Here is a 16,185-nt window from a genome sequence, read left to right on the forward strand (position 1 = left end):
CCTCAAAGGCAGCCATTCAAATCACACAGTTTTTGGCCACTGGGCTTTCAGCACTTTATAGGCTGTAATGCTGTAAGGACTGCTGGTTCACAGTTGGTGTGGATTAGATGAACAGAGGCTTTCGGTAGCACTTCTCCCTTCTGGCTTTTGTGAAATACTGAGTGGTACATTTTTATTAATATATTTTTTTGGTCCATCAACCATTTTTTCCCAGCTTAGAAGTGTGTGTTGTCTGTGAAGTTATGTTTCTCAGCGGGTAAATGTAGCAGCGCTCAGTTCTTTCTAACTGAACTCAAATGCTTTCATATGTGCAGGATTCTGCAGCTCAGACTCATAGGGTTACATTAAGAGAGCACATACAGTATTTCCTCTTATTATTGTATTATTTGGCAAAATAGAAACCTAATTGTTAATGGGGGAGACACAATACAAAGCAAAAATATGCCTGTTCAAATATGCAGTCCAGCCGGGGGAAGAAAATGGAACAGCTGCAGCCTGATGATACTCTAGTGCTGCAAGAGTGTTTTAGTCATTCTACTCAGATCTTTCACCCAGTACCAATGGGCAATATATATCATTAAATATCATCATCAGATATCATCATCTTTCACCAGTTCTTAACTTAACTTGTTGGATGGAAAATACTTAGGATTAAATCTGCCATCAGGATAATTCCATCCTCCACTTCCTCTCCTGGCCTCATCATACTGAGTCAGGAAGTTGACTAGCGTGTTAGGTTCCCCCCTAGAGCGGCTTAAGGAACGAAAGAGCAGAAAAATATAAGAAGTTCAAGTACGAGACAGAAGGCGAGAGAAACTTACAGACACCTGGAGAGCTAATATGTGTGCTGTATGACCAGGCTGACCCCAGACTCCCACTTGAGTGTCTAGAAATTACTCACCCCCACAGTTTATGCCAACTTCTTTCAACTCTTCATTTTTTCTTTTGAAGCTGTGTGTTGCTGGCACACAGCGCCTCTTCTCTCTGCTTGGCTCATCTCTTCTCTGGCTGGTGGTCGTGACAGTGTGGTCAGTATTGCTTTCAGCTTTCCCTCTGCCCCTGTTTGAGGAATAGAGAGAACCAGGAAACGTTGTAAACCTCCTCAGCCTGTCTATCAGTCTATACATGTGTTAATTCCAGTATGAAACAAAATCTAGAAGTCATATGTTGTGGAATCTGAAATTTTGATGCATTTTAAGAGGATAATCGTTACTGTGTATGCTTTATATATGGGATGTATGCCATACAATATGTATGTCTCCTGTCTGAATTTTGTGTATTGTATCCTCTTATTTATCCATATCCATCCATTTCAATGTTTTACTTTTTAAAATATTCCGATTCCTAAGCACTGGTGCATTGCTGTTGTCAAGGCCTATGTTACAGCCCATCAAATCCAATGATAGAAAGACATGAGTACCCGCTAATGGGTGGTGATGTCATTTTTTAACTCTGCCATGAGATGGCACTGTGTATCCACCATTTCTGTGGTGTCTCATATAGCACAGACACAGTTACAAAGCGTCATGTTAATATTTTCCTTTACCACCTACCAGTGCTTTGTACTCGCATTATTCATCAATATCTTATCAGTGATCAGTATCAGCATTTGATCCGCACTATATCTCGTCCAAAAGTTCTCGGCAGAAACGATCACATGATCAGAGATCCAGTTTATCCTGTGACATGCAGTGTTCAGATCCTATAAGCTCCAGTAATCATACATTTTACATAACATTTTAAGCATTTAGCTAAAATTTTACATAACATTTGAAGCATGCAGCCACTGAAATGTAAATATACAAAGCTGTTTATAAAAACCATGAGTGCTACACTCAGTACCTCTGTAGGTTTCAGTTTGTTTACCTCTTGTTTTTGCAGCAGGAGGTGTAACTCCAATTGTGTTGTTTTTGAAATAACAAGCAATTGAACGCATTTTACCACTCAGTTCTAATCACTGTGTTTGTGAAGTTTGGGCTTTATGAAACAACACAGTAATTATTTTGTGTGTGTGTGTGTATGTTTGTGTGTGCTTCAGGATCTGGTTTTCACAGCCCTCAGACCCGGCATGATGGGACACACAGACGTGACGATCCACAGTAGAAGTTCTGCCACCTCCACACTGCGGCCCTGCCAGCCCACACTGCCACCCAAGTTCCTACTCACCGCCACACCCAGGGTATGTGTATGTGTGTGTGTGTGTGTGTGTGTGTGTGTGTGTGTGTGTGTGTGTGTGTGTCAGTAGCAAGTGGTTCGAGCAAGGCAGTCTTGCAATTCCTCTGTGTGTTTGCGTGGAGAGTCTGTGTGTGTGTGTGTGTGTGCATGCAGTGGCTTGTGTAAGACAGACAAGCATTCGGGTGGTCGTGGAAAGGGAAGAGAGGGAAGCTCTGTGCACATTGCCTTTGTAGGCTTGCAACAATGAGCAACTCTTATCTGTGAAATGTGTGTGTTTGTGTGTGTGTGGTTGGGGAGTGGGGGTGACTACAGCGGCTTCCAGCTGCATTTAAAACAAATAGAGCCTCAAAAAAAGGGCTTCTCGCTTCTCGAACAACTGGTTGTCCACCAGTTGTTCAGCTTCCTTTTGCCCTCCTCCTATATACACATAAACACACAGAACCTGCTGATTCAGTGAAACCAGCCTTCACGCAGCGACTCACTCTATCTGCAGTATATAAATCTACACGGGGAAGTTGTCCATTTTTGTGCAGTTTTTAATAAATAGAATAAATGGCTCAAAAATATATTACTTAATAAAAAAAAAACCCTTGTGATGTATTTGTAACATGTTATCCTAAACTACTCCTCCACACAATATCATCTTTTGTTCCAAATGTAGAAAACCTTATCTTTCTTTTTCGGTTTCCTAGGTGACAGCAGTTCCCATGGAGCGTTATTGTGACGACCGCAGCGCCGAGTACGAGTGGCGGGTGACGCGCAGCGGAGGGGGTGCAGTCTTTAAACAGTGTTTCCTCTACGGCTCCCCTGAACTTGCCTCAGACTGGCGTGAGAGGGCCAATGCCTTCTACCCACAATGCCCTGGGGGTGTGATGGCCCTCTACCCTCGCCATGGATGGTCCTACATTCGGATACCTGGTAAGGGCGTGTGTGTGTGTGTTGTATTCCTGTTTGCTGTTGCTATACTTTGAATTGAGTTCACACCGTGGTTTATGTGTTTTTTTTAGCTTTCCTTGTGGATTTTGTCATTATAAATGGAAAGTACATTTTCCTAAAAACTACAGATTCAGTCACTGACGATGATGGTTCAGTATAATCAGTTCAGTTTAAAGATTCAGTATTAAAGATTTGTTCTTACATGTACTGACATGTACTAAGGGCCCGTGGGAGAATATACAGAGGCCAGACCAGGGTCAGAGGTGCAGAACCGGGCACATCGCCCTCTTCCACCTCTGTCTGTCTGCCAGGTAGAATCACAATCTAGTGGAACCGCTGAGAGGAAGGACTTCTGCAGGAGTTCACCTTCATACCAGAAATCACTGTTTAAGGTGTGAATACATGATTGTGTGTTTGTGGGCCTACGTGTGCTCGCAAGCGCTTTATCAGAAGAGCTCGGCTCGTTGAGTTAAGGGTCAGCTAAAGCAGAGTGGGAGCTGATTCGCTGCCAGGATTTAGCTGACTGATGGATGGCCAGGGTGAGAGAGGCCATTACAGTTTTACAGACAACACTTCCCTTCTCACTGACCCGCTCAGCCCCTCCACCTCTGATAAACTGTCTCTGTCATGGATTATGATGACTGCTCTTTTTTTGTTTTGTGTGACAAAAGAGGTTTCTTGGCACAGAAAATGAACCTGTGTGTGTGTGTGTGTGTGTGTGTGTGTATGCTTGTTGTTGATAAGCCTGCAGTGCATTAATGTTGCAGTTTTGAGCGCTTAAAAAGACACATTGTTAATTGATATTGTATTAACTACCCCCTCTTTTACTAAAACAATATCCCTAAATATAATATATAATTCTTTAAATCACATAGACACTCTCTCAAAGGCCGCCATATTGTACTCCTTGATTATTTTCTTCTACCCATCCGTGAATGCATGTGCTTGAGTGTGTTTGTGGAAAAGTGAGAAACAAAACAAGTATTTGTGTGTCTGTGTGAGAACAGTCTGAAAGCTCTTGTGAAGTTATACGGAGGCAGACAAAGCGAGGAAGTTTAGCTACTGCTCATTGTTCAAGTGCTTAGTTAGGTAACACTAATAGATGGTCCGTCTGTGTGTGTGTGTGTGTGTGTGTGTGTGTGTGTGTGTGTGTGTGTGTGTGTGTGTGTACACCAGCGAAGCCATTCAGGGAACTGCGCAGCGCTCACACGGGGCCCGAGGTGTCTCTCACCTCTCCCCACACACTCTCCCACGCTCGCCGGCATTGCCTTTCCTCGCACACAGACCGGGGGCAAGCTTGGACTCTGTCTCTCCCACTGACAGACGGGACCGTACACTGATCTGAAATCAGTATCTGGCTTCGGCCTCTCAGCCCGTCTGGTCTCCCACTTCTTTCTCAGCCTCGGTAGGAAGGAAGTGACCCAACACTCCGGCACCCGTCCTCCGCTGAACACATTGTTGCCACATCAAGGCCCAGATATGTACAGTAGCCCAGCTGAAGTTTCCCACCCTCCCTCTCCTCTGCGCTCCCAGCCCCACACCTTTAGAACAAATGGCAGAGCTGAATAACTGTTTGTTTTGAGCACCATGGCGTGAGTACGGCTGCCCACTGATATCGACAGAGGAATCTAATCAGAGGGCTTATTAGGAATCAGCCCATAGAGGAGGAAAAAACAATTGAGGCAGTAGCGTCTCAGGCCTAAGATTTTTTTAGTTGTTGATGTCATTGTGATGTTGAAGAATAGACGTTTTTCATTCAAAATTTAGCCATCTACTCTTTCCACATTAATAATATCAATATCGTTGATGATGTGGTTCCCATCACAAAAGAAAACTCATCCTCACGCTCCAGGGATCAGAGTGCAGGGTCAGCAACAATCAGAGAAAGCAAGATGCACGCTGGCTAGTATCAGAAAAGGAATTGACTGAACCACAAGGACGCAGCAAGAGAAGAAGGTTTTGTCTATAATTAGGGAGACATTCCAGTCTTGTTTGTTCGCTAAATTGCCGCAGCTCTGCGGTCACCTCTCTGCCACTCTCCGGAAATTTCTCATAAAGCTACATTTTGGTCACTTTGTATTCAAAAATGGGAAAAGAATTTCATGCCGAGGGATTTTTGTGTCAGGTTAAAAATCAGTATGAGAAGAATAGTTTTGAACTCGCATGCCGGAGGATTATTTGTGGAACATTCCAGTGTGACATGGAAATAACCATCCTCGCTGTCTGTGTGGCCCCTGTGTTGCTCACAGTAATTAGAAGGAACCGTTCCGCAAAATGACGGCCTTCTCACTACAGCGCCGACTCTTGACTCTTTTTCTGGCCTTATTGTTAGTTGGGAACCCACTGCGGCAGGAGTGCCTATGTATGTGTGTGTGAATGTGTATGTGAGGAAACGGTGAAAAGATGTGACTAGGGGTAAAGGAATATGTATTTACATATGTGCGGTGTGCATCATGTTTCTTAATGACTGTATTTGAATGCGTGTGTGTGTGTCAGTGTATCAATCAGACTATAAGAGAAAGAGCCCAGTCTGGTCTGGCCCAACAGCCCACATAAGGCTGTGGGAAATGCAGTTCTGCCTTCCTGTCCCTTCAAAGAAACTCTGCTCTCCAGCAAAATGGCAGGAAGCTTCCCCCGGCCCTCTGATAGACAGGCACAAAACAACACAGACGGCCAACCTCACCACATCACCGTCTGACTCTGCCCCTCTCAATCTGCATTAAACTGGCACCGGTAACCGTCTGCGGAATTCAGCTTTTTTTTTTTTTTTGAGCAGAGAAAAAACAAAACAAAGCATTCAGCCAAGTGTGTAAAGGGACGGAGATGTTTTGATTTCCTTGTCTAATTTATGGCTATTAATGTGTACAGAAGAAAGAACGCTTCACTGATGCTTAAGAAACTCAGAATCACAAAGTAGACTGAAGGGGGAGACATTAGCCACATGATTATGAGATCTTTGAACATGGAAGCCAAGTAATATCTAGCTCTCTATGTTCCTAGCCATCTAGCTTTCATCTGTGGTGTATGTCAAGTCATTGCTGGCCAAGGGTAACTAGCAGTAATCTATCTTAATGACAGAGTTCACAGTGGGCCGCGGTGATGTGGTGAGTTCCCCCCGCGAAACTCAAGAGTCCTCATCAGACTGTCTGTCTCTGCTCTTGTCTAACGACTCCTAGGGAATCAAGAGAAAGTGCTCTTCTTGCATGTTTGAGGGGAGACAGTGATGTATGTGCAAACATGTTCCATATATACACACAGTCCATCACTCACTCCTCGTTACACATAGTTACACAGACACATTTTTGGGCTTTCGGATGATCTTGTCCAGAGCTCCGGAGTTGAGGATACTGTATTATGGATGCAGACAGATTTTGGGGCATCATCTGTAAAAACTCAGCAGGCCCTAACAAGAAGCTGAAATCTCCCCGTTTTCTGTCGGCTACCTCTCGCTCTCCAGCTTCCAAAACCTCCTGCTGGCATCTGGCTCTTAGCTATCCTGATGCTGTCGTGGCGAGGAAAATTAAGTTTAAGTCTGATTTTGTCAATACATGCAGGAGAAGCAAAGTAGTGTCAGGCTAATATTTCCATCATCAGCAGTGCTGAACAAGTGTTGCCCATTGACTTATTGATTGCACAGTGTAATGTATCATTATACAGTGAGGGGCCGGCGCTCGGTTCGATCGTTGAGTCGACCTGTTCTGTGGCCCCCCATCTGTCTCTCTTTCTCACATAACCATCCATCCATCTTCTTTCATCAGCTTTTGATTTTTTTTTTTTTTTTTCTACCAGTCTGCTATCTCGCTCTTCTTCATTCCCTTTCTGTTCGATCGCATCTGGCCCGCTTCCCTCCCCGTCGAGGGCGGCTCCGCTCTTGGCTTCAGCAGCAGAGGGGAAGGGGGACAGGACAGGACAGAAGATTGTAGTGGCGTATTAATGAAATTAGCGCCGTAGTTGGTTTGGGAGTATCAGGCGCCAGGCACCAGGGCTGGGCCGGGGTTAATTAGCTGGCAGCAGGCCTCTAATTGGGTCAGGACCGTGTCAGGCCCCTGGCTCTGGCCCTACAGGGATTGGATTACACCGTCAGGGGACAGACAGTAGGGGGGAGGGAGAAAAAGGGTGTGTGTGTGTGCACGGGGGAGCGGGAGGGAGAGTTTTGTAGTAGTGAAGGAGGGATGGATCGAGAGGGAGCTGGAGGGTGCGGTGGATGTGGGAGAGAGGGGGGGAGAGTGAGGAGGGACAGGGGAGTGTAGTCTAATCTGCCAGCAGGAGGTAAGGATAGGAGGAGATGGGGAGGGCTGGCTGGCTTGGTGAATACCGCTGTTAGACTGGATTGGTTTGAGGCAGGAGGGGGTGTTGCTGTGAAAGGGGGGCAGGGCAGGTGGTGAAGCTTGATATGTGTATCCATAGCAACGGTAGAGTGGTGTGACACCACATGGGATTTGCCTGTGTTTTGGGGTGTGGTCTTAACACAGTCCTTGTCCTCGTCAGTCCACAATTACAAAGTTGTTTTATATCCATTTCACTGTATTTTAATCTAAATTTCTATTTTGCATGTATGCCTGGAGGTTCCTTTTTGTATTGCCATCAGCTAGGTAATAGTAAATGGATCTTGAAGGCCAGTTGATGTAAAGCGCCACATGAGTTAGATGTATAGACATATCCGTTTTAATCCTCTTAGCCTTTCATAACTCATGTTACATGCATGGTTACTGCATCCAGTTTGCTCATGTTTATGACCAGTGGTCATGCATTTCACTGCAGCCACATGTAGCTTATAATGTAAGCCATAAGTGTCATGTTGGAATGAGACAGACCACCAAAGCCCTCCCAAATCGCAATTATTCATTTTCTTGGCTCAGCTTTATAGGGTATGGCAGTGATATTTAGAAATAGGGATTTTCTGTATGCAGCACTAAATGTTTTGAACTCGGCCACCTCTCTCTGTAAGCCACATCGCTGGGCTTTAGGGAGTTTGGATATTTGCAGGGGTGGGAATTTTTTTTTTTCCTCGCAATCTCGTCATTTCTGTTGGACATCTGTTTCCCCGCTTATCTTTGATTATTTAGCATCTATTTCGTACAGATAATGTCCCTGCCACTGAGCCTCAGCTATATTAGTGATCATATGGTGCCCTCAGCTAGAACACAAAGCAAAATATAATATCCAACTGCTTAATATGGGATTTTTCAGATTTACAGATTATACCTTTCAAGAATTAGTTTAAATAAATGCAACATTTAAGCCTGTTGGGCAGCAAAAAATCTTCAGATGGGGGCTTTAACCCATCTTCAAGCATGACATCGGAGTCTGGAGGCTTAAATATAATCTGCTAAACAGAAACAGATTGGTGGCAGAGGTTGAGCAATGTTGCCTTATATGAGCATCTGCAACTTTGCCAAGTGGTGGTTTGCATCTGGGTGGTTGGCAGTGTGGCCCGCAGCACTGGTTGGTGCCCTTGACTGAGCAGCGCCCTGGTTAGACTGGCACCTGCGGTGAGGAGGCCCCCGTCTGATCTAAACCACAACATCACCGCCGCCGCCACCGGGCTAATACTGCCTCACTGTAGCCGGAGCCACCACAGACCCCCTTCAATCTTCCGCTGTCCCCCTCTGTCTGGACCTTTTTTCTTTTCTGTCTGTGTCTAATCCTCTGCGTGTCTCACTCTCTCTTCCTTTTACTTTTCAATCCATCCACTTTCTCGACGCCACTGGCAATTAAAGGGATACAGTGTTTGTATGTCTGAGGGCTTCGGGTGCACTGGTCTGCTTCAGATTTAGTTCACTGTCTCTTGCTTTTAGTGTATCATCAGTATCCTCTATTATCACCTTATGCATGTATTAGCCCAATTTATCTCAGTTATATTTCATAACTGGGACAGTAAAATAAGGAATGACAACAAAAGTGGAAAACACTGATATTCTTCCCACAATACAACAGTTGTCTGGAGGGGAAAATGAATCATAACTTCAAATTCAGAGCCCGCCCTTGTCAAGATCTCGGCCTGTGTGTGATCAAGACCAAATGTATCTGGCAGGCTGACACCACTCCACAGTGACCTGTACGTGAGCTCTCCAAAACCTCCCCAGAGTGTTTCCTCTGTTCATCTGTTCTATTAGTTCCTCTTTAACACCTCGACAGGGCCTGACCTTGTTTGGGGGGCTATACTAGAGGGTCACAGGTCAGGGTTCAGCCTGAGTACACATTAGCATAAAATGCTACTGGTTTAAAAAGTCGAGAAGGATCCAGTTGGTTTTGTTGGATTATGGAGTGTATGGAGCGCTTCCAGAAATGATTTCATATCAGTGTTTTACAGATATCGTGGTAGGACACTGTTGTATGCATGTATTATTACAGCTTTAGTTTAAAGTTTCTGATCTTGTGTTTTGGATTATTGGAGTGTGATTTTAACGCAGTTGGTTACATTACATTGACAAAGCAAGGAAATAAGACTTGGAAATATTTATAAGCCCAGGTTTTCGCTTGTACAAAAGGCCTTGGGAACAAGTGTCCAACTCGAGTGCAAGACGGCTGAGCCCGACTCTCCCATAGGGACTCTCTTGTAACCCTGGACTGACCCTGTCACCTGACCCTGGACCTGGCCTTAGGTTCCCCCACTAAGGGTCACGACCCTTTGGTCAAACACCATAGTGTGCCTGTCACTCGGATCGATGGCAGCCACGGCCTTTTTCTCATTCTGCCATTGTGCCAGATGACGTTAATTCCTCATCAGCTGGACGTGGAGAGTAGCACTTCAACAGCAGACCCAGGGTCAGATTGCTCCCCATTTGCTCCGTGCGGTCAATCATCTCAGAGCCGCAGAGCACCTGATGTGGTGTTGGCAGCAATGTGACCAAGACCAACTGGCAGGCCTGTTTGTTCGTCTTTTGTGCCATTGCGTAAATCACTTTTTCTCACACTTTCTGTGTTTTGTTCTCCCCCTCCCCTGTTCATTCTCTCTCTCTCTGCTCTCATCAGCTGTCCAGTCAATAAGGGCACATACTTTATTTAAACAATCACCAGATCAGGGACAGATTTAGGAGGATTGATCCCCAAGGTGATCTGTTATCCAAGAGAATACAGAGTCTTATCGAAGACTTGTATTGATTAGTGAAGAGTTGATAACCTCTGAATAAAGTGGGCTGCTAGTTGCATGAAAAGGCTTTGATTGTTGTCTTCACTTGAGAAAAAGTCATTATTGTGTAAGTTTACATATTTGGATACAACTACCGAGAAAATATATTTAAATCGTATACTGACTGTGTAAAATGGGTGAATAATTGATCTCTAGCTGTCCAGGTAGTTTGGGTTTTCACTCTTTGTCTCTCTCTCTCTCAGATAAGGAGAGCCTGATCACGGAGAGTGGCAAGCTCCACACCTTGGATATCCTGTTGAGTCGTCTAAAGGCCCAGGGACACAGAGTCCTCATCTACTCCCAAATGACTCGCATGATAGACCTGCTCGAGGTATAAATACACACACACACAAACACACACACACACACACACACACACACACACACACACACACACACACAGAGGACATTCACATTCATGTTGTAAAACCTTGATCCTGATCTTAAAAACACACCTTTATTCCATCAGTTGGATATATGTCAGTGGTTCCAAGCCAGTGGTTTAACCGATAGGCTTCCAACGGAGAAGTATTGAGCTCCTGTACCTCTAATCAGCCTGCCTGTCCCTCGTTAGTGCACTCATTAGACAGCTAATTAACAGGTCAGGGCTAATTAGTGGGGTCTCATCTGTAGGGGAGGCAGCCAGATGGGAGGGACGACTAGAAGAAGTGAGGAGAGAGGAGAGGTGGAGGGGAAGAGGGGGAGATGGGAGTGGCAAGGGCCTTGGGGTTAGAGGAGAAAGAAATTCTGCAGGAAATCAAAGACAAAGGTAGTTGAAGGGACAAGAAAAGAAAGGTTAACGTAAAACTTATTTTTCTGCTCGGAGCTTAAAGCCAGGAATGAGAACTGACAGGTCGTTTTTAGCAGGCGATGGTCAACAGCAAGACTCTTATTACTCTTATCTATACAGGATAAATGCTCTAAGCTGCTTGGTTTGGGCACTGAGTCAACGCAGCTATATCATCATATAATTTAGGTAATTTATAACAAGAACTGTTAAGGTTCATACTGAAGAAAACCATCGCACCCAACTCAGACACTTAATCTGTGTTTTAAGCTTATCGGCTAGCTGTAATCTATTCCACGTCCAGCAGCAATCAGAGTTAAAGTTCAAATGATAAAATCTGCGTCACCGCGCTCTCCATAGGAAAACAATGTTGCAAAGCCATTCTGCCGGCGATCATGTGCCGACAGCCTCAGTGCAATACTCTATTGTTGCCTCCATATTTGTTGCAAACATCACTATGGAGCCAAAAGCCTCTGGCATGATGTCACTGGGAATTCCTTCCCTGTTCACACAGCGCAGTGTTGTTTCCACAGCCAAATCTTTTGATGGCAGATGGACCCAACCCAGGTGGTTAAGGACTGTCTTCCTGTGTGTCTGGAAACAGTGGGAATGCCTTGTGTCAGAGGCCGTAGAAAAAACAGCGCTGGCGAGAATGCTTGCACTGCAGTGCCATGTGTATTGCAGAAGTGCGTGTTTATAAGTGACCTCATACAGTTATGGGTGGCTGTGACAGCATCTCCTCCGCTAATGGGCGAAATGATTGAAATCATACACTCACCCACTCTGACTTCAGTTTTCCTTCACCGCATTATCTTTCTCATTGGTCCGAGATGAAAACTCTGCAGATGGAGTTGATTTCCTGAACACAGACTAACAGAAAGAGCGAAGGAGAAGCTGATGCTAATCTGTGTCATTAGCGTCATTGTTTTCGTCGCCAGTCGGCTGCCGGTTCTCCTGGTGACATCACGCTGTTGGGTGATGGATCGTTGAGGTCCGGGTGGCCTGAAGAAAAATAACATTGTTGGCTTTTTGTGGCAGCAGCCGAGATTGGAGCGGGACCGCCAAGACACTGCCCCTCTACATGAGTTGTGTGTCTGTGGCTGCTCAGACGGCACTTAGCTGAACTTGGAAGTCTGTGGCTTCGAGTTGGCAGGAATGCCCGAGCTGAGTCTTTGGTAACGCAGCCAGAAATCAAGAGAAGATTGTATCGAGGAATAAAGACTACAGATATACAGCTCTGGCTAAATTTTCCTGTCAGTTCCTCTTTCATATTATTAACCAACATAATGTGGGATACAGTGACCCATTACTCAATACAAAACATGGATTCAGTTTAGATTTTGGCTTCAGTTTATGATGCAAACTGACTGTTTTATTATACATTTCTGCCACACTGTGATTGTAAATACAATAGAAGTGACTTAAAGATCCCTTCCAGACATGTTTTAAGATGTATATAAAACACTCTACTTTGAATAATAATTTGTGTCTAATATAGTTTTTCCACAAAAAAAGCTCATGAAAATCTTTCTCCCTCATTAAAACTCTAGAATCTATGAATATGCAAATATATTTCATCTCAAAAGGACGACCATTCTCAGTGTTTGTGAACTGGAGGCTTCAAGTTTCCACATCACACTTGTGTAAGCTGTATACTGGAACGCGACTGGCTCTAAACTAGTTGTGATGTCACAAATCATGCTCATGGATACGCCCCTTAAGCTCATTTTCAATGAGCGCTGAGAAACTTTCCACTTTCAGTAGATGAATGTGAAAACAGCCTTCTAGTGTCAAACTCTGCACATACATCATTCTGAAAAGTCAAGCTCATTAACTTTGAGGCTTTGGATAGATGGATGGATGGATGGATGGATGGATAGTGTTGCAAGTTTTGAATATGTTGGTACTCTATGTTTCGTGACACTTGAAGCACTTGTAACATACTGGTGTGACTTCCAACTCAGATTTCTGTCACAAGGCTGGCAATCTTTGCTGTTAGCCAGTCGAAAAGTATTTATAGTTCCTCTACTTGATGTTCTTTTCTGTTAGTAGTAAGCATTGCAGTCGGGAACAGGCTGTGACCTTGCACAGCGTGTTCCCAATTGAGCACTGCAATAAATACACAATGTATTCGTGCACTTCTGAGAGTTCTTTTTTTTCTTGACTGCGGGGACTTGTTATTGTTTGGGAAGTTCAGAACAACCTGGCTGCCACTGGCTGTGTTTTTGTAAGAAATGCTTTTGGGCACATCAATGTGCCAACTCCAGAGTACAAACGTAGTTTGAGGCGAGACAGAAATATTAGACAGGAAACAAGAAATGTCATCATGCTTTTAAACAGATTATGCTTTTAGTTCACTCGGATATCACAACCGCAAAGAATTTTCTTACTAAATATAATTCCTAATAGGCTGCTGACAGTTGGTTGAACAAGATGAACTTTTTGTCCAGTGAAAAGTTCACTCGTATTTATAACATTAGCAGTGAAAAATATTACAAAATCTGTGAAAAACTGCAGAAATATAACAGTGTCACTTATGATTAACACAAGCTCACACACAAAAAAAAAAAATAGAAAATTGACAGCTGTTGACGTATTGATTTCAGTGTTGGAGAAAGTCCATACTGTAACATCCAGTATTACATAGCAGGACCAGGACTCAACAAGCAACATGACAGTTGGAGATCTCAGGTGATCTTTTTCTTAAACTCTCTTCAGATAACTTTAGACGTAGATTAATTTTTATCATTAAGGAAGGCTGAATAAGGCTTTCCCGTAACAGTATCTGCAACATCCTGTTGGCAAGATATCAAACCCCAATTCAACAAGGTTAGCAGCATTTTGGCGAGCACCGGGCTAATGGTCCCTAATGTAGTGTTCACTCAGAACAGATGGGGCGGTTGGGAACAGAGCCAGACGTACTGAGAGGAGGGCAGGCCCTGCCGGGACAGAGGCCCCGGGTGTCATGACTGGGCTTTGAGGGGTCACAGAAAACATAGTGTCAGATCATTAGTATCATTGGTAATGATTGTGTGAGGTGAGTTTTGATGTGTAACAGCAATTGTAAGTGGCTCATTGGTTCAGGGGTTCAGGGCAGGGATAAAGAGAGATCAACATGTCACCTCATCACTGCTGTTGCTCTGACACCTGCACCTTAGGGGCCCCTCCCATCAGACCTAACACCCCCCCTCCACACACACACAGTTTAGGGGATGGGGGGATAGAATATTAATTTCTGCATTTCTCAGTGTCTCCCTGGGTTTAGGATTGAAGTTTCAACTTCACAAAATGAACTTAAGAAATGTGAGATTTTTGTATATTGGACACAAAGTTGCAGCCAGACAGAAATTCTTTAATTTAAGATTAGTATTTGTTGACCCTTGGAATTTTAAAAACCTGCAGGGCTTATCTGATCCTTAGAGAAAGACTTACTCAGCATTGCATATTTGAGAACTTATTAAATTCAGTATATAGTTGCTGATGACTATTCCCTAAAGAGCCTGGAAAACAGTCCCACATTCCGATTTCCTCAGATTAAGATGACAAGAGTCTGCACATTTCAAAATCAGTGGTAAAACTGACCCGGGAAGGTTCAGCAGCAGAAATTCATTGATTCAAAAAGCTACATTCACGAATTCCATGCGGGGCTGGATCCGGTTCACTTTTTGTTCAAGCATCTTGAAAAGTAACAAACGCAATTCCTTTGGTATTTAGCAACTGTTCGCACTTATTACTTCCCTGATTCTATGTGACAGCTTTGTCGAAGGAAATGTTTATGTTTTTTGAGCAAATGCACTTAACTGATGGTGTACTAAGGCTAGTTCTGGCACAGACCAAAATAAATGAGGAGATGAGGAGGATAATGTAACTAAAACCCACATTGTGAAATTACTGTTCTGTACTTTTGGCATCCATCTTTTTTTTTTTTTGGTCCCGTTTTCCAGGAGTACATGGTTTACCGCAAGCACACCTATATGCGACTCGACGGATCCTCCAAGATTTCTGAACGCAGAGACATGGTGGCTGACTTCCAGAGCCGGTGAGTAAAGATGATCTCAAGTGTGCGTGAGTGTGTTTTGCCAATAACTGACTATAAATCTGCCCTTTTTGTATATTGCCTCAATCAGTGAACAGTTTAATCTTAACATGGGCATGTACAAAACGAATGGTTTTGTGTATGTGTGTGTGCGTTTCCTCGTGAGTCCACATGCTCTGGTTTACATTAGTGCACAGCTCTGTGGCGCCGGTATTTCTCTGGTTCTTGTTGTGGGGGGGCTGGGGGGGTGTAGGTAAGAGCGTCTTTTGGTTTATTGAAAGTGCATTATTGTATGGAACTCTGCTATCAAGTACTTGGTTCAATTTCCATGCCTCTCTTCTTGTGAGGTTTTAACAGTCTGTAGCACACAGGCCCAGTTTTGCTGCCAGGCTGTTTTCAGGATTGGTTTCAGTTTGACATTGTTAAGAATGGTTCTTAATTTACATTGTAACTTAATTTTGTGCCATGATATTTGAGTATTTGCACTGCAGTTGTAAATGATATCTTTCTTTCTTATTTTGTGCATCGCTCCCCCTCCTCCCCCCTCCTCCCCCTCTTCCCCCTCTTCTATCCATAGGACGGATATCTTTGTCTTTCTGCTGAGCACGAGGGCCGGAGGTCTGGGCATTAACCTGACTGCTGCTGACACTGTGAGTCACCAACACACTGAAGGAAAAACACTTAATTGATTAATATCAAGTATAAGAAACACTAATATTTTTAAATGTATCACACTGACCTTGCTCTGTGTGTGTTTCAGAAAAGGGTATAGATGATGTAAGAGCATTACTATGTTGACATTATGATACTGTTGTATGGTTGCATGTGTTTTTGAAGGGGGGTAGACATCTCTCAGCATAATCTCCCTCTGTGTCCCTACAGCCTTAACCCTAACCCTATAGTTCAAGTGGGATTAGCTTTAATGACAATGATTCTATAGAGATGGTCAACACAGGACATCTGTCATGTGAAAGGGGGGGTTCACTTGGGATAACACATTGCCATATTTAGAGAGAAAAGAGTTTTGCTTCATGTATGTGCTGTCATCACATCATCACTAATAATAATACAGCAGGATTAAAAGTTGCAACTGGACCAAAGGTGATCTTGACTTGTACT

General features: G+C 43.9%; 1 protein-coding gene across 3 annotated transcripts in view; it reads left to right on the top strand.

Annotated features, from left to right (window-relative positions):
- ino80 (INO80 complex ATPase subunit) overlaps positions 1–16,185 on the top strand; it is a 36,596-nt gene that overhangs the window by 13,975 nt on the left and 6,436 nt on the right. For all 3 annotated transcript variants that reach the window (XM_044329614.1, XM_044329616.1, XM_044329615.1), the window contains exons 26-30: positions 2,039–2,179; positions 2,868–3,093; positions 10,447–10,574; positions 14,975–15,069; positions 15,644–15,716. In XM_044329614.1, coding sequence (XP_044185549.1) covers positions 2,039–2,179; positions 2,868–3,093; positions 10,447–10,574; positions 14,975–15,069; positions 15,644–15,716 — 663 coding nt within the window. The remainder of the gene's footprint in view (positions 1–2,038; positions 2,180–2,867; positions 3,094–10,446; positions 10,575–14,974; positions 15,070–15,643; positions 15,717–16,185) is intronic.

Source organism: Thunnus albacares, chromosome 16, assembly GCF_914725855.1.
Source record: "Thunnus albacares chromosome 16, fThuAlb1.1, whole genome shotgun sequence".
Taxonomy (NCBI): Eukaryota; Metazoa; Chordata; class Actinopteri; order Scombriformes; family Scombridae; genus Thunnus; species Thunnus albacares.